Source organism: Sphaeramia orbicularis, chromosome 21 (assembly GCF_902148855.1).
Source record: "Sphaeramia orbicularis chromosome 21, fSphaOr1.1, whole genome shotgun sequence".
Classification (NCBI taxonomy): Eukaryota; Metazoa; Chordata; class Actinopteri; order Kurtiformes; family Apogonidae; genus Sphaeramia; species Sphaeramia orbicularis.
The window spans coordinates 34807378-34835029 of record NC_043977.1 but is presented as its reverse complement, the minus strand read 5'-3'; the positions used below and the strand labels follow the sequence as shown (position 1 = coordinate 34835029).

The window sequence follows — 27652 nt, the reverse complement described above, 5'->3', positions numbered from 1 at the left end:
ATTCAAAACCAAAGAAGAAGAAGACGAAGCAGCAGCCGCAGCATAAGAAGACGAGGAAGAAGAAGACGCGGAAACTGTTCGTCCGTGTGAATCGTGCCAGAACGTGCTATCTTCCAGAACGATGAGTACATGAAGACCAGTGTGTGGAGAAGGTCAGCCGTCTGTACCTCACCTGAAATCCAACCATGGCCGCTGCTTTTTCCGTCTTTTTTCTGTTCTTGTGCCTGCGGACCAGCTTCGGTAAGTCAGTGGTAGCATGCTAACGTCTGTCTGTTTCCTTTCAGTTTGTGTTTGGCTCGTATTGTCTTGCAAGCTAGCGTAATGTCACTTCACTCACCTCAGAGAAATGGGTAAAATTAACTGCCAGCTATTAGTATAAAGACATTTAACCCCTTTTCATGTCAGTCGAAATAAGGATGAGCCGCAGTTATTAAGCTAGTCAGTAGCAGCCTATACAATATTGTTCGTATCGTTGTCTACGTACATTTTTTTTCTTGCGAAATCCCTCTAATATCTAAAAAATCAGATGAATACTAATGTTGATCCTGCAGTGGTTTTTGTTAAAATCCCACTAAAAATAAACAGAATAAGAGCTCATATAGGAACACAAATACAGTTGACATGTTTAGCTGCTTACATAAAGTTTCTTTATGCTGTAAAATTGTTACTGTCAATTTAAAGAGCATCAATCATGTTTTACAAGTAAGGTGAAACCAGTTTATTGTTAGTTATTGCTACATTTTTCTTTCGATAAGTTACCGAAGCCTATTGAATATCTACTCAGATCTCATATACTTATTAATTGCTAAACTTGTCAAAGTATGGCAATGGTATCCTGTGCAAAATGAAAATTAAAACAATAAGTTAATTTCAAATTTGAAGGCAGTAATATGTCTCCAAAAAGTTGGGTTAGGAAAACGAAACAAGCGGCTAGAAAAACAAGTTACACTTAAACAAATCAGCTGACTGAGAGAAATATGGTTAGAGGTTCACTGATGTGTGTGTGTGTGTGTGTGTGTGTATATATATATATATATATATATATATATATATATATACACAAATTGTGTCGAAATTCAGAATAGTCTTCCTCAATGTAAAATTGCAAAGACTTTTAATATCTCATCATCTATGGTAAATAATCAAAACATTCAGATAATCTGGACAAATCTCTGTTCACAAGGGGCAAAGCCAGAATCAACACTGGGTGCCTGTGATCTTCAGGCAGTCCTGCTTTAAAAACAGGCAGATGTCTGTAATGGAACACTACTTGGGTTTAGGAACACTTTCCAGAAATCTCTCTCTGAACACAATCCTCTACAAATGCAGGTTAAAGCTTTAACATGTAAAAAAGAGGACATATGTGAACATGATCCAGTCAAATTTCTGGAACTGTTATCCTCGGTTCCCTTTGTAAACACTTGTGAATAGAGGAGGGGATGTTCCACAGTGGTAAAACATGATGGCTCTGTCCCAACGTTTAGTATATGTGTGGCCGCCATCAAATTCAACATTAACATGTAAATTCAGCACAACATTAACGGTATATTTTATCAGTTTAAGATTTTACTGTTTTTGTTTTCTATTGTAAATTAAACACCGGGACATGAGATTTGTAAATAATAACATTAAGAAGTTATATTTCCAGCTCTCGTCAGTTTTAAACCCAACTATCTGTGTGTTGTAAGGCTTCCAGGTGCAAACAGAAGCACAGCAGGAGAGGGGATTAACTAACAGGGAAAATCTGGTATAGAGCAACAACACACACAGTATGAGGGAAAATCTGCTGTGTGTGATAACATTGTTCAATTTTGTGAAAACACTCGGACAATATGAACATGACAATATGGATGTTTTTAGAGCCAGGCAGTAGAGCATCCGAAGGCATCAATAGTTGGTTTTCCATTGACCCTCAAATTGCATGAATATAACTCGCACATAAAAATTTACCTAGTGGAAACACAACAATTTCACCAAAACTCTCGTTTTTCAATTAAAAGTTTTTGCACTGGCAAGAGGTGGTTTTTCAGGCGTAGCACAATTGGTATATCACGCAAAACTGCAATGGAAAGACTTTTTCTCCGCAGTTAGAGTCACATGAATAAAAAAAACTGATTTTCACAGGCGTAACAAGCGAAGAAGAAGAGTAAAAGAAACATGGTGCAGTATGTGTGGACACACCAGGAAACTGAATCATTTTTTAATTTAGTACGGGATAGAGGGGTAATATATTATCATAATAATAATGAATAGATCTGTAAATCAACATGATATTTACATTCGTCTGCATGTTTATGGAATGACTTTTCGTGTCATCTTACGATAATAAATAAACAAATCATTGCATTTGTGATTTAATGGAAAAACTGACATTGCACACTTCTGTTTTTTTTAAATTTAGTAAATATTGGTAAAGTTTTGCGCAGATGTCCAATGGAAAAGCGACTAATGTTGTGATGTTGAAGACAAAAATCTAGTTAATAACGAAAGTATAGTGTTTTATCAGATTTTTTTGCATTTGTCTGCTTTGTAAGTGGAAGTAACAAAGTACAAACGCCATGTTACCTGACTTATTTAGAATCGTTATGTGCCTGACCTGTACTCTACATTTTAACACAAAAATATGTACTTTCTAGTCCTTACACTTTTAAAACAGGCTTGTTACTAAAGTTTTAGGAATTTGATGTGGTCCTTCAAAAGCAACTTGAAAGAAGATTTACATACTTCTCAATCACTGCAAACCACTTAAAAATGTCAATAAAATAAATAGTTTTCCTAAATTCCTTCAGAATGAAGAACATGGACAAAAGCCAGTATCAGTTCTGTAATGTTTCAGACCAGTGTTTATTGCGCATGTTTATATCCCAATGACAAAAATAAATACTTATCCCACAGCTGTGGTCTTCACTAATCTTCTGCAGTCATCTGACATCTAAATTTCAGTACACTTACTGCTGGTCTGTATATGGATGTGGGTTTTATTTTGCATTTGCATTATTCTAATATTCAAAATACAAAGCCGGTACAGGTCAGTGTGAGACAAAGGCTACATTCAGACAGCAGCTCTTAATGCACAATTCGGATTTTTTTGTGAAATCCGATTTTTTTGTGTGCTTGTTCATATTACAAATTAAATGCGACTTCTATCAATTCTCAGTATAAACTGAATGTGACCCTGAAGTGACCTGCATGTGCAAAAGACGTCCTGGCATAATTCATGTCCGCGCAGCACACACTGTGTTTACGGAAGTAAATATGGAGGCATCTGGTGTTGACGTGTGTGTGGCACTGATAACGTTTCTCTACTACCAAAGTCAGCACCATTACTGTCAAATAATTTTAAGTAGAAGATTAAAAAAAGAGGAGAGCCTGTTTTTTTGCTATGGCCTTTTGTGGTGCAATGGCAGTGGAGTTGGAGTCAGGGGTGGTGGGATAGTGATGTTAGCGGCTTCACTGACACAGACTTCATTCATAATTTTCGAAAGACAAGAAGAAAGTTTAAATATATCTGTTTGCAAGCGTGTTGCAGTCGGGCTGTATTGGCATTTCAATGATGTACAGGTTGGATAAATGTGACCTGGCCGTTCAGACTCGCATCGCGTTGCAAAATATCCGGTATGTATCGGATTTAGGACCACATATGAAAGTGGCCTGGGTTGGATTTGAAAAAAATCGGATTTGTGCCATTCAAACTGTCTTGAACCGGTCAGATACAGGTCAAATAGTGGCAAAAAATTGGATTTGGTCCACATTTGGCTGCAGTCTGAACGTTGCCAAAGATACCCTGTTGGGGTTTTAGGTCATGAAAAATAAATTTGGTTTTATTTCGCATTTGCATTATTCTGGTATTCAAAATACAAAGCTGGTACAGGTCAAAGTTAAACAAAGATACTCTGTTGTTGTTTTAGGTCATGAAAAATAAATTTGGTTTTATTTCGCATTTGCATTATTCTGATATTCAAAATACAAAGCTGGTACAGGTCAAAGTTAAACAAAGATACTCTGTTGTGGTTTTAGGTCATGAAAAATGTGGTTTGATCGAAGTTGTAAAAAATAAAGAAAGCTGCTTTTCGGGCTTGTTCTGTTTCCTGTGTTCAGGATCCTGTGATAGAAACATCACTCCCCCGAGGCCTTCTTTCTTTTTTTACCGAGGGGAGTTTTCAGTCTGCATCCGAGCTTTTCCTGACCTTGGAGTAAACATGATTATGGAGTGATAAAATGTCTGTGATTTGAAAACTATTTGGTTTTCATCTCCTTCATGATGTATAAATGTAATTATTGTGAATAGATGTGTAGACTGGTTATCGGTGGTTTTATGAGTTTATGCCTTCATGATGTAAGAGCCTGATATGGAAGACTGGGCAAAAACATAAAATTAAATAAATACTAAATACCTGTTTTGTAAATGTATGTCAACTAATGTATTTTGAAACGGACTGAAATGCTTCTTTTTTTAGGGAGCATGATCTCACTTTACAGAGCTTTTATGTAACAGTTTATTGGACCTATTTCTTCATGAATTAAACAAATGAGGTGATAAAGCAGACACAGTCAGGGGAGTCTGACTAATAAAACATTTCATAAACCATTCAATTGACAGATCAGTATGTTGACATGTCTGTTACTACTGAGACCTTAATATATTCTTATGGCATATAACTCTTTAATGTCTCCTAATCTATTCTTTTTAATGCTCAGCAACATTTTAACCCACTTTAAAATGGTAGACTTCAGGTCTGTTTTGAACCAGATGGTCTTTTTATCCATTTTCAGTAGTTAAATATTTTTTGTGTGTGTGTGTTTAATCACAATACCGTTGCATAGAAAAAATACATTTGTGTTTTGTGCATCTCCTTCTATCAGTAAATAAGGAGTCAAACAGTGAAAATCTTTATCGTGTACAACTCTCACTGGTCGTGAGACAGAAGTAAGGATGTAACAATATGAAAATTTCCTATCACGGTCATTGTGACCAAAATTGTCACGGTTATTATTCTTATCACGGTATTGTTGAAATGTGCTCAGAATGTTCAAAAAGTACTTATACACACACTGAAATAATGTAACAAAGTTGTATTTTGAAAAAAAAACTAATAAAGTAACACACAAGATGTACTGATTAATCCAGGTGTGTCTGACCACAGTAGTCTCAACAAGAAGTAGCAGACACACCTGGATGAATCAGTGTGTCCAATAATGAAAGACAGGAAATAAAGGAGCTGCCTTAAATTCAGGAAGTACTGGGGCTGTGCATAGACCCCATTGGCCTTCAAAGTAAATATTTAGCCTTAGCCAGGGCTACACACCTAATGTTGCATTTAATAGAAACTTTCCAAGGATGACATACTGATGGCAACGACATAAAGATCGTGGCATTATTGTAATTAATTTGAGAAATTCACTAAAAACATTAGTCACGGTTACTCACCTTTGACTGAATCAACTCTCCAGTGTACAGATCTCAACATGTCTGGGCAAATTTAACATATTTCTAACCCTAGTAACTGCTTTGCACATTATGTCCTCATCATGTTAAGGTCTTACACAAACAGTGGCGATTTCTCATAGACTGCAAGGGAAGCTCGGCTTCCCCTAAAATTACGAAAATTAAATGGTTAAATATGTACGGTTGTGTTGACATTTTATTGACTACAAATGTGTTAGAACACGTTCATCTTAAAGATGACTTCGTTCAGAATCAGCTTTATCACAAATCAACGGACGCGATGTTGTTCACTTCTCATACATTCCCGTTGCGCTGTTTTCTCACACATCTCTGCTCAGTGCATTTGTCCGTAGACTGCGGGCGTCTATGGGCTTCAATGGGACTGAGTGGAACAGTTTTTTTCATTGCCTCAAAACTGGACGGTAATTGGATAAATGCCACGATGTTGTCCCACCCCTGTACACCGGGCGTCTCTGGGGGTGAATGGAGCTGTGGGCGGAGCTCGGCCGGGCTGGACGCCAGAATCCCACGTGCTGATTGGAGGATCAGTCGAAAGGCTGAATCCCGTTTGATTGACAGCTATTTTCAGATCTACTCCTTCACTAACACAGTTCAGTTTAATACCGTCGCACATTCTGCTGTGAAATGAGAGAAACCACTACGAAATTACTCGTTCATTTCTTGCACTGTAAATAAAACACACTTATTGGACTTCCTTGTTTCAATTTAATATAATTTCAGCGTTTTCTTGTTTCAGTTACATAATTTAATCATTTCTTGTTCGAGTTTAATATCATTTTGTAGATAGTTAAATCAATCGAACTGTCGGCTAGGTCGGAGTGAAAGGAGCATCTGTTGTTTAAAAAGGCTGAAGTCTTACACCCACAACACAATGGGCCAAGGCAATCTAAGCAGAGAGGACACTGGTCCAGTCCCTGGAAAAGACGCCTAGTTGGTACGATAAGGTTACTGACCATTTTCTTAAAAAGGAACGGAGGGCTGAATGTATGTTTAAATAACTTGACTTTGTTTGTTTTTTGTTTTTTTGATGTAAGCCGACAATGAGCTTCCCCTGTCTGAAAGACGAGCAGCCGCCACTGTACACAAAGTATCTTACAGTGTCGTACGAATACAGAAAGTTTGTCTTTTGATACAAGATATGAAAATACTTGTTTCACTTCAATTAAAAACAAACTAACAAGTAATATTTTGTATGTTAAATACATATGTTAAATATATGTGTTAGAAATACTGCCCATCCCTGCTGATGTGTTCCTTTTGTACACTTATAGTTGCCAGTCATTTGAAAATATGTTGATGAATGAATAATTGCAGTTTTTTTAGAAAGAGTGATTTAAATGCAGTAACATTGTAGATGACTTGTCATTGTCAATTAATCCATAACTGAAATAAATTGTAGTCATAGTTGTGTACTATTCCTGTTACGTCAGCGTGGAAACCTCCTGATTAGTTGCTGTCATGATTAAATACTTTCTGATCTTTTGTTAAGTGTACTAAATGGTTTCAAATGAAGCCAACAGATTAGAATATCAGGCTGAGTCACTGTTTCATTTCGTTTTCACTTTGAGTCACTCAGAGCTGCAGTTTTATTGAGATGGTGTGCCGCTCCCTTAAAAGTCTGAAGTCCAACAGCGCTGGAATGAAAGGCCTGAAAAAATTTTTTGTTTGTTTTTGAGTCGGTATGAGGAAGAACGATCCGCAACTATAAATAAAACAAGACGTGGTGTTATAGGTGACTTAAATATATAAACTATGTAAGTAGGAAAGTTTAGAAAGAAGGTACCAGCATTTAAAAACGCAAATGATGAATGTTATTAATCTGAAGGCAGAAGAACTGAAGAACATGGGAAATGCATCAGTACTAAAAAAGGGATCGGTGATTTTCTGTCCTTTTTATCTGACAAACGTTGTGTGTATCTGTAACCTGATTAAATATAAATACTCACAATGCCAAATTGTTCTCTTTATATAGGCAAGCATTTTCATGTAAGTTTACTGTATTTACACTAAAACTATCATTTCACAAAAAATGTGAATAACTTGAACAAATATGAACAGCCTAAAATGTCTTAAGAAAAGTAAGTGCAGTTTTAGCAGTATTATGCCTGTTACTAAAGATTTTGTGTATTTTTAGATCCACTTTGATCTGTAAATTGTAATGTACATGTGGAAATGATAAACTGAAGCATAATATTGTTAAAATTGCACTTATTTTCTTAAGGAATTTCAGTTTGTTCATGTTATTCACATTGTTTTAAAGGATAGTTTGTAGATGTAAATGTTTCCATTACATAATTTTACTTTTTTCACTCTGAAATATAGAGGAACGTTTGGAGTTAACATTTACATATTATTATGATATTATTTTACTGGTCTGGCACACTTCAGGTTAAATGTGGCTGAATGTGGCCCCTGAACTAAAATGAGTTTGACACCCTAGAAATGGATGAAGTAGATTACAAATGACCTGACAATATTGGGATGAATTCATTGTTAGTGTTTATTTAAGATAGCACTCTCACACAGATATTACAAAATAGTAGCGGTTTAATATCAACTGAAAGATGTGCTCTCAATGTTGTGTCTTCATGGCAATTGAGGTATTTGTGTGTGTATTTATACCCCAGTGTCCGAGCCGGTGAGAGCTGGGGGAAACAGAAAGCACATTACAGAAGGAAAGGGAAAATAAGGACAGGGTCAGTAAGGAAAATCCCATGGAAACCCATCTCGTCTTTAGGAGTGCAGTGAGATGCTGCAGCATTGTCCCCCCTAAGATATTTCCTGTTTTTGTGGTGCTTTCAGGTCTGCATCGAGATCGAAACACCTTTTATCTAATTTTAACCAATTTTCCCCCTTTTTTTTTGTTACCCACTGGTGTTTTCAAACTGACACTCCTCCCACAGTGGAAACAGGTGCATTACCCCCAAAAGCCAAAATTATTCATAGTGGCTTCTTTTGTTAATTTCTTCCTCTTTTTGCTGCTGCAGTGTTGTGTGCAGAGGTTTTACTTGTTTTTTTTTTCCCACATGTAGTCAGCTATTTATTATTTTTCTCTGGTTGATTTGAGTGTTGGGTGAAGCTACACAATATTGGGAATCAAAAGATAAACATTTTAAGTTATTTCTGTAAAATAACACTGCATTTAACTCCCTTTTGTATAGAGATATGCACATAAAATATAAAATTACTGTTCTTGATGCACTTTAACTTCATAAAAAACTTTCAGATTTTACTCCAGTCTTATGTTACGACTTACTTCTAAAATGATTCTGGCATGTTGCTGCAAATTAAACTGCTCCAGTCTCACTTCTAGTCTTGTCTGGGTTGTTGGAACGGATACACAGTTCCTGTTTCCAAATGACACAAACATTGTGATTCAACTATGTGCACCTACTTGAGAACCATGGTTGTTTTCTGTGTTTTTCTGATCTCAATAAATGTGAAGTGGAAACTACCATTAAAATGATTCCTTGTGCTATAACTGTATTCACAGTCACATGACTCAAGATGCTGCACTCTAACTCCATTGTATTTGCCATGTACACAGTGCACTATGAACATTATTGTAGTGTATTACATTGTCACATGATCACTAGGGCTGACACAACAATGAAATAGGCCATTAGTGGATTTGTCATCATTTGGTTCATTTTATGCTAGTAGTATACTGTAAACCTAATAACTATTTATACACAAATGGTACATCTGATGACAAACAGCCATTTATTGACTGAAATATACAAATAATTCCAATAGAATTTGGACATCTGCCATTAAAACTATAGCAGTAGATGGTCTGACCTGTTTAGAAGAGTGCCATGAAATCTCAAACAATGGAAAATGTGATGAAATATGTCATTTATTTTTAGTGTACAACTCAGCGGAGGTGATTATCAGCATTATGTAAAATAGTTGTGATTATTATCGCATGATTATGTACCAGTTCAGACAGGTGTGTAAGATCACCATCACTCAATGTCAGTTTATATAAAACGAAAAACACTCATTTGATTAATGAATTTTGTTTGATTAAACCATTACTTGACCAGGTTGTTCATCTTTAGTAACAGATTGTGTTGTTGTATCAGCGCCTAAAACATAGGTTCTCTTCTTTCAGCTGAAGAGGAGCTGCTCCCCCCACAGAACGTGACCATCATCAGCTTAAACACCAACTACACCCTGAGCTGGGCCTGGGACCGGAGAGCTGCACAGAGTCACAATGTTACCTTCACTGCACAGTATATGGGGTTAGTCTGAGTAATATATGAACACACAAGTCCTACTGACACATGTTAGGCACTTGGAGTCAGTGATGTACTGTCTTAAGCCTGTTTCCAGTGACCTTACAAAATATTTTTTACCATAATTCAAGAATTCATATGGCAATTATAAAAAATCCAAGGGGCGACAGCTATGGCTTCAAAGTACTGTACCACAGACAGCCAGTAAATACTGGTTCCAAAATTGTCTGGCTCCCATAGACTCACACCAGCTTTCTCTCTACACATAGTAAGTTTACCATTGTTAACATTTAGCATTAGCTCACGCATGAACCCTCTCACCTCCACCAGCTCCAACCTCTTGTCCAAAATACAGTTACCTCTAGCTCCATAAAGCCATGACATTCAAAACGCACTCGAGGCTTTAAAATAGCAGTACAAGCCACGGGTCACATTTCAGTGGATCCACCCATTTCTTCACTCAGTCTGTGGCAAAAACAGCACATTTCATACTGGAAATGATTCACTGCAATCGTATGTGTCATTACATAAATTTCAACAAACCACTTACATAATACCTTTTTTTATTGAATGCTTTCAAAATCTTCACTATGTACAGGGTGGGGAAGCAAAATTTACAATATTTTGAGGCAGGGATTGAAAGACAGTGTATGACCAATTATTTTATTGAAAGTCATGAGAATTTATTTGCCACAAGAAAATTTACATAATAGAAAATGTTTTTATTCTATGTGTCCTCCTTCTTTCTCAATAACTGCCTTCACACGCTTCCTGAAACTTGCGCAAGTGTTCCTCAAATATTCGGGTGACAACTTCTCCCATTCTTCTTTAATAGTATCTTCCAGACTTTCTCGTAATAGTTTTGCTCATAGTCATTCTCTTCTTTTCATTATAAACAGTCTTTATGGACACTCCAACTATTTTTGAAATCTCCTTTGGTGTGACGAGTGCATTCAGCAAATCACACACTCTTTGACGTTTGCTTTCCTGATTACTTATATGGGCAAAAGTTTCTGAAAAGGTATGGATAATAGTGTTAGGTATGATTATGACATCAATATATGTTTGGTTTCAAAACAATTGACGTAGTGCCTGCTGAGAAAAAACAACTAAATGTTCATTGTAAATTTTGCTTCCCCACCCTGTATATTATATGTGTAATTCTAGTTTTTATCAGTACTTACAGAAGGTTGGAAAATAAGGCTGCTGAAATAATTTTCTTAGAGGTAAACGACAGCTATGGTTGTTGCAATAAGCTACTAAATTGCACTAGTATTCAAATAGGAAATTCTTAAGACAATCAAACAAAAGCTACATTTAGTTATACACTGTGGAAGGGATAATGTTAACTGTGGAGCAAAAACCAAAACTCTTCTTTCTTGATCTGTGTGTGGGTTTAGCATTTTTTTGACCTCTGGTGGCATCAGATAATGCACTGGTGGTTTGTTTGGTTTGGGCCATTAGAGGTGAGAATGTAACTCGAAGGCACTTACAGGAAATGACTCCAGTCTAAGTCTTTACTGGCAGACGGAGACAGATGTCAGTTCCTCATTCCTCTGGAGCTAAAACAAAATACAAACTATAGGGTAAACCACTGACCCTTAAAACCATCTTATGATTTGTCCAATATGCATTTGTATAGTTTGTATGAGGTACAGTAAAATACTAAACAATAAAAGTGATTTTTCTGTTGCACCGGTTCTGTACAGACTAACACCAACAATGCATTTTGTATCTGTGACTTGATTTGTCATGTTTATTCCTTGTCGTTGTAAAGTTTGATGCGTTTCCTCTCTCAGGAAACAGGAGGGAATGGTAGTTTGTAACAAAATGGCTCCCAAATCTGACAGCTGTCACTGTAACAATGGAGATTAATTCTCTGACTTTTCTCACAGACAGCAAAAAAGTGAGCGGTTTTGTCTCATGTAAGTTTCTATCAAACATCTTCCAGGACTGAAACTACTTGTTCAAAGTTCCTCAGACAATCACGAGCTGTATGTTAACTTTTACAAACATAAAAATAAGCCAGAGGTTTGAAATTTCTATTTGTGATCTTTTAATTTGTAACATTATGTTTATTGAATCAGTTTTACATTACAAAAAATCTTTTCAAAAATTAAATTGTGATGAGCCATTTGCAAAATATATAACCCCACTTTGGCAAGCACACTAGAGGGATTGTGTAGTGATTTGTTACTTGTTCAAATATAAAGAAAACCTTCCAAAAATATAAGTTAATATGGTTACTGCGGCACAAAAGTACAAAACTTCCCATTACTCTGTTCTGAATGTGCTTGTAACAGCTCTGAAAAATGCAAACGGTGGAATGTGAATGCAGAAATAATGGAGTTTGAAAAATGTGAAAATGAAATAATTTACAGTTTTATTTAAAAGTTGAGTAGTTGATGCCGATAGGGTGCTTTACAAACTAACTATTGGCATAAGTTGCTATTAATAGTGGCTGGTTATTTATTAACCCTCAAAACTGGAAATACTGAAAACGGATGAAAAAAGGTTACACTTTGATTTTTAGTGATTCAGTTAAATTAAGACATGTATAATCTGTTTTCAGTGTCTGTTTTTGAGGGGAGGGATATGAATGCTATCATCCAGTTATTCACTTCTCAGTTTTTTCTTGCTCCAAACATTTTTATCAGCCCCTAAAAATCCACATTCTGACAACCTCTAGTTTGATGGACATTCTGTGTCTGACTTTCACCATTTTGACAGTGACCTTAAGTTTGACTTTTTCTGACTTAAGACTTTATTTTAACAATTAAGAACAAGTAGTGCCAGGTACAACAAACCCCGCCCCTTGCACGTGTTCTAGCTTATTTTAGCATCGATCCAGCTGATGTCATCATGTCTATGCGTATGGTGATGTCAGCATGTCAGTTGCCTCTATATATGTGCCAAGTTTGAAGTAAATTGAAAAAAACTGACATGTGAAGTCTCTTTCATTATAAGTAAATGGGAGGAAAAAAAGATGTAAAAAATTCAAAAAAGTTTTTAACTTTGACCCACTTTTCCCAAAATGTAACCACATCTACTCTGGGTCACTTGCAGTCTATTAACAAAATTTGGTATGAATTCAACCAATAGTTCTACTGTTACAGACATTTGAAATTTCACACATTATAAGTAAATGGGGAAACTTTTTTTTTTGGGGGGGGGGGGCTTCATAAAAAATTTGAACTTTGACCTACTGTTCCCAAAATGTAATGACAATGTAATGTATTCTGGGTTACTTGCAATATATAAATCAAATTTGGTATTAACAAACAAACAACTGAACCAAAAACAATACCCCTTGCCTTCCCTTCAGGGGACAAGGTAAATATCTGTAAAACATGCCAGGACATTTTTGTTTACAGGAATCCTATGTACCAGATCTCCTTGACTAAGTCCATATTTATTATTTTCTACTTAAATTTGCATTGTATATCTTCATACATTACTGATACTTTGTCTCCATCTGCTCAAGCAGGAAGTTCCGCATGAAGAAGGCTCCGAAATGGCGCACAGCGTGTGAGCAGACATCACTCATGTCATGTGACCTCACCAAGTTGAACCTTCACTACTTTGCCATATATGCGATTCGTGTACGAGCCAATGTGAAGGACTGGCACTCGACGTGGGAAATGAAGTATTTCCACCCACTTCAAGATGGTGAGAGAGGGAATAAATTAAAATATTAGAGGTACAAGAGGCATTTTCTCCATCAACCTGTGGTAGTAGAGAAGAACAGTGTTCAACCACTAAGTACCAGAGTTTAGAGAAGTATCAAAATTACACAGAAGCGGAGTTAAAATTATACAGAAAGCAGAAGTAAACATGATTGACCGTAGTTTCATCTTACCTAGAAAATCACTAATGCAGTGAAGATAAAATCGGATAAAATCGCAGCACAGCATTTTGGGTTTAATTTAATTTCAAGATGAGGACAAAAATATTAAATTGCTATTTTGGCAAAATGCCAGTATACGATATGCTTTATAAAATATTTCTAAAAATGTAATGTGTAAGTAGGGTCAAAAAACACTATTTTTAGACTTATTTATCAAAATGAGTGTTGACGTATTGAACAACTGAACATACATCTTGTCGTACCAACACTATAGGAAATAAAATACTTTCAGTATCTTTGCCACTGTTGGGCTACAGGTTACAAACATGATGCAAAATAAGCAAAATTTAAGTGTAAGCAAAAATGGTAGACCAAAAGTTACATAAAAAGTTGCATGTTAAAGATATAAAACAATAAATAAAATATGAAGTATTAGTCGGCTCCGACATCCTCTGAATGAACTAATTATTAACAGGCAAAGCAAACGCAGATGGACTATTTGATGTTTGTCTTTCTAAGCTTATCTGTGATATTTTTCTGCAGTGAAGATAGGGATGATCTTAACTCCTTTTCTAATGTGACACTTTACAGCAGCAACAAAAAATTCTATAATTTTCTCCAAGTTGAAATTCATTACCTGGCCACTTTTGGTAATGAAAAATAGTTCTAAACTGGTTTAAACTCTGGTTTCCTTCACCAGTAAAAACAGGTAGATATATGGGCTTGGCCAAGTGAAACAGAAGGTCAGGGTCAAATTCTTTTTTTTCTAAACAATATTTTTGATTATTCAGCATGAAAGACATTATATCTCTAGTTTCTACAACTGTGTTCATTTAATTTGTACTTGAATTTACAACTGGATTTATAAGAAAATATAGGAGAATACAGTGTAAATTAAGAACAGTAAAGGTTGTAGATGAATGTATACAGTATAAATTTGAATGGTATTTATTATAAAAACAGCAAGATGTGTATTAAATATAGTAATGAAACATGTCGTCATTTTTATCAGTATCTTAATAAAATCTTTGTTCACTGTGATGCATCATAATAATAATCAAACACCTCACTCTATGACCATGAATGAATGTCTTTCCAAACTAAAATAAAAATGATATCAGTTTCATTTTTGTATATATTGTACTCTCATATGCTAAATATTTGCACTTTCCTCGAGGAACAGCACTTTTTAGTATTTTTTCCAAACCTTGCATAACTGTTGTATATTTTTCCTCACTCCGTTACTTTGTCAGTGATGATAAATTCATGTTTTTATTATATATTTGGTAATTATACCTTAATGACATGTTAAAGTACTTGCTTAGACCTACAATTTGTGCTATTATGGTTGCTGCTAAATGAATTTTTAAAAACAGATATGGAATGATTAGTATTGCTGTACAGCGCTTTCTCACTCCGTTACTTGTTTGGCCAGGCCCGTAGGCTAATTCTCCTGTCAGTGCCTTGACCCCGGTACTGATGAAGATCTAGAGATGGTCCCACAGCATCTTCTCTGCGTCTAATGTGTGCTAGGCGCTAATACTTACGTTAGGTACTGTGTGTGTCAGAGTAAATGTGACAAATAAAATGTTATGTCTCTCACTTAAAGCTGCTGTGGGTCCTCCATCCAAAGTGGATGTTGATGTAATTGGAGGTGACCTGGAAGTTTACATCTCAGATCCTTTGACCAGCCAAAACACCTCCATGAAGGACATCATTGACAAATTGTACTTCCACATCATGTACTGGGAACGCTCTGCAGACCCACAGGTAAGAAGCACCTCTCATTGAGAAACGCCAGGGTAATGAAGTTAGAGGCAGCTCCAGGGACACTAGAACCAGAAAAAATGTATCCCCTAGGAGTGATTATGAAAGGTGTTGTATCATAGACATAAACAAGAGAGGAGCAGGTTAAAAAAATACATTTAAATAGGGTTAGTACAGGTGCTTGAAATCCTTGAAAATGCTTGAATTTCAATGTTTGAAAAGTGCTTGAATTTTAGTTTGTGCTTGCATTTATAACTCTGATATGATTTATTTATTTATTTTTAGTGTTAACTCTGTGAGGTCAGACGCCAAGCCAAAGCTACTTACAGAGAGGTGATGCATTTTGAAAAATAAGACTTTATGTCAAAAAAGAAAATTGCCTGGTGTTCTTTTCTAATCTTTGTCTCGGTGTGAGTGTGCCTGAAGAACGCCAAGTGGCTTCCCTTTTTTTGGGATAAAACTTTGTGTTCTCCTTTCATTTCTAAACTTTTTGCTATTATGAAACTTAATTTTAGATGTTTATAGCATAATACATTGTAAATCAATGTGATAAAAATGTGAAGAAAAAAAATCCTGAGTACAAATATTCGTGTAGATATGCATTTTACCCAGCGATAAGGAGCTGTGCTGGAAAAATAATGAAAGTGACCCTTAAAAGTGCTTGAAAAGTGCAAGAATTTGACCTTAAAAAATGTGCACGAACCCTGATTAAAACAAGATTTCTAAAACTACCAAGAACTCTGGTAGAGTCCAAGCCTTTACATACCCCAGTTATGTGTATTTTTTTATTTATTTATTTATTTTTAAAGTTTTTTCTTTGTGTGTGTGTGTGTGTGTGTGTGTGTGTGTGTGTGTGTGTGTGTGTGAGTGAGTGAGTGAGTATGTGTGTGATTAATTCACACTTTATTATTCTTTTCAAGCAGCTGTTTATATCATGACTACATTCACAAAGGTTATGAGTATTTTTTGGTTTAAAAGTGATGTTTAATTTTTTCTCCATAAGTTTTGCGGTGCGATAAGGGCATCCACCAATCATTTAATAGAGCCAGATCTGTTGATTTCTAAGCACTTAATTTAGTTTGAAAGAGAAATGATTGTGAAGTGAAAGACAACATGTGGATTGTGAGGAGATTTTGTAACATGAACGTCAACATGAATGATTTCAAAGACAGTTTGCACTTAGGGCGACTTAGTTCCTCTGGGTCCACGACCAGTGTCTTCAGGTACAGAGGAGGCTGATTCAAGCAGACCCACTGCAGATGAGACTTCAGATAACCTTGAATCCAATAATATTTATCAAAGGTCTTGTGAAAAACTTAACTGAGTTTCTTCAAATTTGGAATGAAACTCTTAAAATTCCCACATTTGGAAATGAGTTAAACAAATATGAACTGATTATATTTTTCAAAGGTCACAATTCCCTAACAAAACACCCTTTGGCTGTTACTCATGAATTTAAACACTAAATATGAGGAAAAAACAGTAGGGTAAAAGACTGAAATGGTGACAATTACAGCTTGACAATGTGACTGAAAATGTTATGTAAAAATAATGTCTTCTGCTTGATCTTTGTGTCATGGCAGTAATGTCTGTGTCAGGACTTTGATTCTCCTTCCTCACTCTATCTATGAATTATCGTTCTCAAAGTTTCCCATGTTATGTGAAAGAACATCCTCCAAGCTCCAGCACCTCTCAGAAAATGACAAATTATGACAGACACACTTGATGAACTGTTTTGTTCTGTAGGGATTTAGTGATTTCAATACAACTGCACACTCCCTCAAGTGTACATGTTCCAACAAAACAACCTTTCCCATGAGACTATTGTTCACATTCTGTGTACTCTAGCAACATGTATTCAGCAACACCCAAGAACTATCCAAACAACTGGATAGCTTTTAGACTTATCGTAGAGCGTTAGCACTGTGTCAGTATTGTAGAGAGGTCTGGTTCCATCGGCTAAGGAAGTGTGGAGTCATTTAACCCTGTAAAGCCTGAACCATTCAATCATTGACAGAAAATTCCAGTTCTTTGAAACTGGAGCATTTATTGATCATTCTGAACAACCCCAACAATGTTTTTTTCAAATATCAATTTCCATGTATGAGTTTCAGTTTTCCGCTGTAGAATAGAGGCATAGAGCTGTTGTTCTGAAACGCTGTGTCTATCCATAGATGTCCTGGTAAGCAAGTAGAGTTTTACAGCATTTTTTTGAAAAAAAAAAAAAAAAAAAAAAGCATTTTGAAGGATATCATCAGATTATCGTTATTGGAGAAATGAAAAATAATCGAGATTTTTTTTTTTTTTTTTTTTTTGCACATATTGCCCACCCCTACATCAGTTTTTTCAAGAAAAACAGTATCGCATTAATCATGTAGAGGGCTTCAAATCTCATGTATCAAATATGATATGTTTGGCGTTATAAGGTTAATTTTGGAATTAACATTCCAAATTGTCAGTAGTTTTTATTTTCACACAACCAAGGATTCATTTTGCTTTTATGATGTCATAATTGCAGCATTTTCACCAATTGTGCATCCTTGGTCTAAACACTAATAAATAAAATGTTGGTGTTTGTCCAGAACATTAACAGTAAAGTATATGATCATCATCAGACTCATCAGACTTTGTCCTGTAGTCTTGTTGCGGCTGATTTTGTGTTCTACTAGGTACTGTCTGCACGAAGCCGCTGAAATGAGACCTGTAAAAATATCATCGTATAGAGGTGTTATAGCAGGAAGACTCACACTTCTGCTTTTTCCCTCTGTCCCTAAAGACACCTGCTAAAACCCTGAAGACTACAGTCGACAAATGCTCGCCTGTTAATGAAGCACCTGTTTGTGTTCTGTCTCCCCTTATGTCTTTTGTGGTTATGTCATGTTCTTTCTTCACCTACAGTATCTGTGGTGTTTCCTGTTCACTACAATGTGGATGAAACTCACATGAGAAAGCACTGTGCCGCTTTTATTTCCTGCCTATTGCTGTATGGCAGGAAATACACAATTTAGCACAAACTGGTTTGAGGCAGACTTCTGCAGGGTTGATGCACATAAGTTAAATACTTTAGATGAATACCACAACACACCCGACAGAAAATGTTGTTTTAATTGGCTATGTATGTGTTTTAGTTGCATGTCAGTTTCAAACTGACATGGGCCGCGTGTTAACACTGACACACAGGTCTTGTCTTTTTTTTTTTTTTGTTCAGTGCATGTTTCATCTATTTCAAAACGGGTTAAACATAGGCATGCCTATGTTACTCACAATCCAACTGAAGTACTTCAAAAATGCCCCTTTCAGTTTACGTCATAGGTTAGAAATTTCCAAATTGAATTACCAGCAGTTTGGCAACTTCTGATAATACACATCTACATAAATAATTTCTCTTACTCTATTTTGACTGCTTTTAGACAGGGTATTTCTTTCCATATGTTTTCCTTTCTTTTAAAGATACGTTTACCATTTTAGAATATGTATTTAAACAATAATCAGATGTCTATATACCACTTAAGTAGGAATGAAATTTCTGAGATTTGGAAGCAAAAACTGCAGTCCTCATCAAATGTGAATTTAGCCAGTGTTTATTGGGAGATAATATGATGATCATATGGGTTAAAATGAAGTGGCTGTCTTCCAAAGTTACAAAGAAAGAAAATAAGTTGGACAAAATTTCACAGTCACATAGACAGTCATGTAGAGCATTTTGTACCGGTGAATGGAAAAAATAATTACAAAGAAATGCTCAGAAAAACATAAACATCTCAGTGGATTAGAGCTCCAGATAAAAACTGAACAGTAAATATTTGGAGCTGTAAACATCAGACTGCAGAGCTTTAAACCTCAGCTCTTTGTCAGTCCTACAGTTTCTTTAGTTTACTGACTGATGCACAGAAAACGAGGATTTGAATGCAGATCTCGGGGGGTGGGGGGGCATGCTAAAATGGAGCCTCACCCTAATGTAAAATGCAGCTTATCAGGTTTCAGTGTCATTTAAATTACAGCAGATGGAGGACAGATGATACCAGACGTGTGGTTTTGCTAATGCACTTCAGAGATGGATTGACTCTAATGGACACCTACACATTCAGTTCATTTTGAGAAACACCATCTACAACATGATGTAATAAAGTATTAAGTATATTGTCGGTAGAAAATGGCTTAATGATCAATACATAAAATTAGTGGTGTGTAATTGTTTTATCAGTTTTCATTTACATTTTAAGCAGCATCCCAAGTTGTTTGGAATTGGAGTTGCCTTTCATATTCTCAGGATCACCTTGGCTTTTTTAATGTAACCAATACAAAACCGTTCACTTTAGACCAGGAGTGTCAAACTCATTTTAGTTCAGGGGCCATATTCAGCTAAATTTGATCTGAAGTGGGCCGGACCAGAAAAATAATAACAGAATAACCTATAAATAATGACAACTCCAAATCTTTGTCTTTGTTTTAGTGTAAAAAAAACATTAAATTATGAAAATACTTACTTGTATAAACTATCCAAAAAAAAACCAAAACTGAAATTTAAATTAAAAAACGTAAGAAAATTTAGTGTAATTTTAACAATATTATTCTTCCACTTATCATTTCTCCATGTGCATTATGGATCAGATCTACAAAGACACTAAACACTGAGGAACAGGCAGAAAAATTGTTAAAATTGTGCTTAATTTTCTTTGGACATTTCAGGTTCTTCATATTTGTTCAGGTTATTCACATTTTAGTGTTACAGGATAGTTTGTAAATGTAAATATTTTCATAATTTAATGTTATTTTTTGCACTGAAAGAAAAAAAAAAAGTTGTTAATTCTAGATTTTTTTGGTTTAATTGAAGAGTTTTTTGCTTAATTGAAGATTTTTTTTTTTTTTGGCTTAATTCAAGATTTTTTGCTAAATTTAAATTTAAATTTTTTTTGGCTTAATTGAAGATTTTTTTTTACTTAATTGAAGATTTCTTTTTTTGCTTAATTCAAGATGTTTTTTCTTGAAGATTTTTTTTTTTTTTTGCTTAATTGAAGATTTTTTTTTACTTAATTGAAGATTTTTTTGGGCTTAATTCAAGATTTTTTTTTTTACTTAATTGAAGATTTTTTTGGCTTAATTCAAGGTTTTTTGCTAAATTTGAGATTTTTTTTTTTTTTGGGCTTAATTCAAGATTTTTCCTTAATTCAAGCTAAATTTTTTTTGCAAAAACCTCCCAGGGGCCGAACTGAACCCTTTGGCGGGCCGCATGTTTGACACCCCTGCTTTAGACTGTAGACTTAAACACTGAACAGTATTGATATTTCCGGTTGAAAGGTCTCACCACTCTCAACTGCAGCATTGTGATTCATTCATGAAATAATGTGGTAGCATTTGACAACAAATGGTGTCTCTGCTGTGTCCTCCAGGCCTTACAGTACCAGACACTGAACACCAACGCCAATGTCGTGACTCTGCCCAACCTGACGCCTTGGACGTGGTACTGCGTGAGGGTCCAGTCACGCTCGGACGCTGAAAACAAGCTCAGTACTTTTACCTCACCACTCTGCCTGCAGACTGAAGGTAACACATGCTGGGAGTTTTATATTTCAGACATGCAATTATTTCCATTTTTTCTGTATTAGTCCCTGTTGGAAACGTCACAGCTTTTGCCACAATTCCTGCTGAATGAGAAGTTATGATTACATTTCTGCGTTGTGAAAGCAGCTGTGTGGAGTGTCCACAGGTCCAAACTTTTCATGACCCAAAGACCCTGTTATCGATGGTAATATTAGGATCTGGTTGTATCTGTTATTACTTTTAAGCTTGGTCATGTGCTTATGTGATATTTTTGTTGAGCTCTTGTTTTATGAGTTTTGTAGATTTGGATTTCTGTGAGAACAACAGGAAAAAAAATAGGACTCATGGACCTGTGGTACTTTCACTTGAGGATAATTCAACAAATTAAATGCAAGTCCATATATGACTTTCTATCAGTGCTCAACAGTAACTACATCGATATCTCTAACCATTTCCATGTTATAAGCCATCAAAATATGGCCCGTTAAGAGATAGGATGAGATAGGCCTTTATTAGTCACACAAGGGGAAATTAAAAGTAACGGCAAGTTTTAAATATTTCAAAAATTCATCCAAAATTTAAAGATCAAAATATCTGCAAACTGTGAACAAACTTTGTAGACGTTATCCCAAGGAAGCTACATATAAAATTTTAAATGAATCTGACCAGTGGTTTTGTGAGAGAAGATATTTGAAGAAATTGCTGACACAAATCCCCGACATATGTGTGGGATCAAACCATGGATGGATGGATGGATGGATGGATGGATGGATGGATGGATGGAAACTGGGAAATTACACACATTCATTCATTCATTCAGTGAATGTGTCGATTGTTAGTTGAAACTGATCATTATTTGAGGATCTAAACTGACCTCTGATTCAGTGTTGTGTATTTCTTTGTGTTTTTTAGGTGCTACTCCATGGTGGCAGATCGTTTTGTACTTCCTGCTTTCTCTGGTGATCTGTTTCCTGATTGTGTCATTCGCTCTATATGGACCCTTTTGGTGCTACAAGATCTTTAAGTCAACATTTTACCCGACCGTCCAGCTGCCGTCATACCTTGATGTATGTTCATTCTTACAGAATAATATGCTTTTAATTACTGGAGTTTTATTATCACCTCTCATTTCATCATACACAGTTGAATCATTCATTTTTGTAACTTATAAACATAACAGCTGAGTAACCATACTTCCGTTTACAATCAGATCATTCTTTTATTGTTAGATAATGTTAGTTTCTGTCCCACTGAAGTGCTCCTTTCTTCTTCTGTTGTCTCTGTAGTACATTTGTGATTCTCCTCAGTCCGATATGCCTAAGCTCCTCACTCCGGATTCTAAATCAGAGCTGGTGTGTGATAGAGTGACGGTCTGTGCAGAGCCAGCTCTCCTGGAAATCCACAGTCCTCCACCCGAGGAGCGCTTCGTCAACTACTCAGGGTTTGAGCCGGACAGCAGGTATGTGTTCTCTGATGTGTAACTTTCATGTTCACGAAGCACACATTCATTTTAACAGGGAAGAGCAGCAATGGGACAAAAACCTACAAATAGTTTGATCATCATTCTACTGTATTTTTTTTTTTTTTTTTTTTTAGGAGAAACTGCATATATTATTTATTTCCTATATATTTCCTGAAGCTTCTTATATGTCAAGACTTGAGACTGAAGGTTAGCATTAATACTTTGGATTTTGGATTGCTGGTTGACATTAAAAAAAGGTAGTTTAATCAAAGATGGGTATTTCTATTTTTTTTTTTGTCTCAAATGAAAGGCAAATTAGTTGATGATGATTTTTTTGGTAGCAGGCTTATATAAGTTTCTTATTTTAAGTTTCTTTCTGCAAAAATAATACATTTGTACAAAATAAATTGGGGTTTTTTTTGGGGGGAGGGGGACTTAAATGCCAAGAATGCAGCATTTTTGCATTAATATATGTAAATCAGCTAGGTCTGTTACCTTATTAATTGAATTGTGTGCTTTTATTATATCACCCATTTATAACAATGTTAAAATTCTAATGAATGTGTAATATAGTCACTCTAGTCCACCTCACTGGGCCACTTGGTGTAGGGTGCCCCCCTAATATAATAAACAAATATATTGAAACAATGTATATTAACCCTTGGGTATCAGGGTGTGCCTTTTAGGCACACTTTGCACTTCGTTTTAAAAAACTTCATATTATTTTTCACAATTTAAATAAGGTTAGAATTCAAAAGTTGTTCATTTTTGCATGATCTTTAAAATTCTGGCCACCAACTAAAATGTGCACATTGTAAACAAAAGAAAATTACAAGACTAGCATCTGTCTCCCAAGTGTGCCTAAAATGCACTGTTTCTTCCATTTGATATGTATGATTAAGGCTGACCTTGATTTACTAAAATAAAATCAAATTAGAGCAGAAAAATAAATCAATATATAATATTTAATAGTTTGATTTATAGGTGTGCATTTTACGCACACTTGGTGACAGATGCTAGTATTTTTGTACATTTGACCTAGCGCCAAAAATAATTATGCAAATTAACCAGTGTTGGAGTTAATCATTGACATATGCCAGGCTGCAAAAATCAAATAATATGTGATCCACTTTTTATGTCATATATTGAAAAAATAATAATTTTTTGTGTTTTTTGCATCCAAAAAAAAAAGGTTTGTTTACATTACAAACACGGCATTTAAAGGGTTAAAAAAATGTGACAGTTATTTAGTATTTGGTATTTTTATTTACGGCTCAAGTTGATGAAATAGAAAAAAGTGTAAAAGAATTAAAAACAAACTAAATGAAATTTTTTTTTACATTATTCCACAAGTGTGCAAAAAAGGCACACTTGGTGCTTAGTAAGGGCCTTGCTGGACAGGATACCGGAGGGTTAATTGAGTTTTTAATGCTCTCAGACACCCTGTGAGATGTTGACAGTCACTGAATTCATGAATTCATTGATGCCTGTTGTGTTTTTTTTCAGTGGCAGACACAGTCGCCAGAGCAGTGGTGGCAGTGGGGACTCTGGAGTTTACTCCACAAAGAGCAGCTCTGGCCTGAAGCAGATCTCCAGCTGCCAGTCTGAGGAGTCCTGGCAGACCCCATGTGACCCAGAGCTCGTGAAGCTGCGTGATGTGGATCCAGGTCTAGAGAGTCGCCGTCTGATCATAGACGAAGGCATTGTAGACATGTCGGTGTGAAAGCGTGTCCTGGAAGACCCCCAGCAGGCTTCAGATCAGATTTCTGAACAGAAAGAATGAATGAAGGGAATAAGTGCAGTGTGCTTCTCCTCCTGTGAGAGGAGGTGTCGCGTTGTGTACAAACAGACTCACCTGATATTTAGGTGACACTTTCCACTCGCATCTGAACGTGCAGATTGTGAACCTTTTATTTTGGTGCCAACCAGGACTCCTGGTAACGCTGACTTAAATACTGTACATTCCCCTCCGCTGTCGTCTTAATCCTGCATTCATGATGCAAGCGGTCAGTGTGAGAGTGTGACATAAAGATCAGCCAATGGGGCGGAGTTTTTCTGAGCAGCTTATTCTCTGCAGCTACAAGATAACATGTAGAAAGCATTAGCTGAACATACCCTGAAGGCAAATGTACAGAATACAGTATAGCAAGTGGGAGCTCTCACACTGGACTGGTTGTCAGTAGCAGGCCTTCAGGATCCTAAGGGGGCCAAAAGTTTGGATCAAATCCCAAACAAACCTGTGGATTGCTACCTAAACCCAACTTGCATTAAATTCATGAACACTCAACATTTGAGGAAACAGCTCAAACAGACCTGCTGATGATTCATTCTGAACCCAAATGAAGGGGGACCAAGTCTTTGCCATAAGACTCAGCAGCAGCTTTAGGCCTTTGCCTGTGAAACATCGGAATCATTGTAATCACACATGAAAAGTGAGAGAGAATAGACTTGAAGTGCACATTACGCAACTTATTTATCTGTTTTTTCTCATCGTGTCCGCAAGCAGTTATTTCAGGCAGAAGATCGTAATGAGCTAACGCTGTGGAAATGTTTTAAGCTTTTTCTCTGTGGAAGTGACCGAATATAAGCTGTGGTTCTAGGGACAATATTTCTTCAACCCACTTAAAATCATCCTAATTACACGTTCCATTTTAAATAGTTACATGGAGGCATTACACAGAATCATGCTTTATGCTGGAAATATAAATGTTTTTTTTCCCCTTTAGGTTCAGCCATCATTCAGCTTTGTATTTCAATACTTCTTAATATTTCGAAATTATTCAGCCATTATTCAAAGTTCAAACGCTTAAAGATACCCAGATGTATGTTATGTTTCCTTGCACTGCACCTTATTTTTATGGTGTTTTTATGAAGGAGTTCCACCATCAGCAGCTGCCAAACAGCTTTTAGGTGCATTACCGCCACCTTCTGCCCGTAGGAATGCATAATTTATTGCCATGTGCCAGTAAATACTTCCCTTCTCAAGTATTTGATTTTGTAATTTAATAACTATTGATAAATTTTTAAATCATGATCCTGCCTTTATTTAAGCAACAATAGACCCTTTAGGAGACTTTTTTGCTCGTATATTCACAAGTGTTCAAGTGTTCCTGAAAGCTATTTCCAAAGAGTTAACATAATCTTACTCATAGGAGGTGCTCTGCTGGAATAATCCTGACATTGAGCAACTATTTCCATCTGCTTTCAGTTGCATCCCACACTGTTTCTCTACTAATGAAGTGTGTCACCTCTAGTTTTATGTATCCTGATCTACAGTGGTGGAAAAAAGTTTTTGGACACCCCATGCTTTTGTGATATTTTACATTAAGAATCACTCTTAAATAAGCCATTGAACTCTGTCTAGTATTGGTCATGTGGTCCCTTTTCCACAAGAATTGTTCTGTCGAGGTCAAAATCTAAAGAATTTACAGTAGTTTTGCTTTTTTTTTTTTCTCAACAATAAAGAAAAAATATTCGTCTAATATTTGTCTGTGTCTCTCCGATGCAGCCACATCTTTTGAAACGCACAAAAAAAAAAATTTCGCAAACATTTCATGATGCTATTTGAGATAGTGTAAAATTTTAAGGGTGTCTGAAAACATTTTTTTCCATTGCTGTATCTTGACACTTCATTAGCACTGGCACTAAAATCCAAACCTTGGAAATGATGCAGTGACATTTGCCCGTTTTTTACCATAAAAAGTCAAAATGCCAACTGTGAAAATAGCTGTTTAGACAAAAAAGTAAGGTTTTGGATTCTACCTCCACCTCTGCCAAAATGTTCCTTTTTGAGTGGACTGTTAAGGTTTAGGCCAACCCTCTGAACTGTCTCAGATGATTGAGGTGTTTTATATTAGATGTTTTATTCTGATTGGGCTGTAATTCTTTAGTGGATTATTATGAACCGATTGGAAGGTCATGGGACTGATGTGTTAGATTGAAATAATGAACCCAAAAACATTACATCTCTAGTCCTACAGAGGCATAAGAGTGCCAAATGTAATGTACAGGAGGCATATGTTAATGCAGAAATGCTACACACAGTGTGTGTAGGGGCTGCTACCAAAATGCAAAATGTAACTGATGATAAAAACAATTGTGATTATTATTATTATTATTATTTTTTTTTTTATTCTTTTTGTTTACTGTGAAAAGTTGAGTCGTGCTTTTCAGGGTACATTTGTTCTGAATAATGTCAGGATTTTTTTCTCTTCATTCACGGGCATGAATATAAATGGCCCATGGCAATCTGCTTTGCCGTCAAGCTTAAAATATTTATCTAAATACTGAAAAACAGGGAAGGAGATGAGAGCTGCTTATTTTCTACCACTGTGTCCTGACTGGGAACAGTGCACCCTTTACACATGTGAATTTGGATTAATATTACAGTCATGTACATATTAAAAAAAACTGCACTGTTTGTCTACGGCAGTGCTGGTCATTGCCACGTATGGCCCTACTGATGTAAACCTTTAAAATAGATCTATTGTCTAAAAATGTCTTTGTCCATTTGAAAAAGTGAAACAGAAGATTCCACCTTTTAAAGGAGGGATTTTTCAGGATGTACACCGATCTGAATCCATAAAGTGCTGAAATTACATTGCAAAAAGAGATTTTTTCAGTTGATTTCTCATTTTGAGTGTCATTGTTTTCTTTTGTTTTCTTTTTTTTTTTGTCCGAAAGAGTACTTTAGAATTGCTGTTTATGGTTGAATCACTTACCTTAACTTTTAGCACTGATGTGTGTTCATTCTTGTTAAAAAGTTCATGTTTGAGAGCATCTCAATCCTTTGTTTATGGTTCTTATAGAATCTTTGTGTCATTTGCTGTTTTTTTTTTTTGTTTTTTTTTTTAATATCTGTTTTAAATCGTGCTTCTTGTCTGATTGTATCACGTTAGGTTGCACTCGCACTTGGTATTATTGCATTTATTGAATTCAACCTAGAAAAAAAGATGATCTTCGCTCCGTGTACAGCATATTCCACAGCTTCCATCTGCTTCATCTAAACAGATAGAGACTGCTTTTTAACCTGAACAGGATCTGAATATAAATCTGATAAGTGGAAAACGATCAGATAAATGTGTCGGTGTGCGTTTGTTGTGTTTATGCTCAGTTCACGTAACATATTGAACTCAACACTTAAAGTTGTGTTTCTTTTTCCTAGTCAGAAACTTCCATCTGCTTTAATGCCTTAACATCCTATCACTGTTTGTTGTGATGTGTGTAGAAGCTGTAAATAAGCATATTGTGAGGAAATGTACACAAAGCATCTGCAGCACTCATGTTAATGGACAATCACTGAAATTAAAGGATCTCCGATGTCAAAA

At 35.8% G+C, this 27652-nt stretch overlaps 1 protein-coding gene across 1 annotated transcript; it reads left to right on the top strand.

Moving 5' to 3' along the window:
* The first annotated feature begins 48 nt into the window (after positions 1 to 48).
* LOC115412487 (interferon alpha/beta receptor 1b-like) lies at positions 49 to 27652 on the top strand. The gene is made up of 8 exons (XM_030125020.1): positions 49 to 240; positions 9585 to 9714; positions 13196 to 13377; positions 15165 to 15325; positions 20713 to 20866; positions 21776 to 21930; positions 22150 to 22322; positions 23832 to 27652. The coding sequence occupies exons 1-8, from the start codon at positions 186 to 188 to the stop codon at positions 24046 to 24048; spliced, it is 1227 nt and encodes a 408-aa protein (XP_029980880.1). The 5' UTR covers positions 49 to 185; the 3' UTR covers positions 24049 to 27652.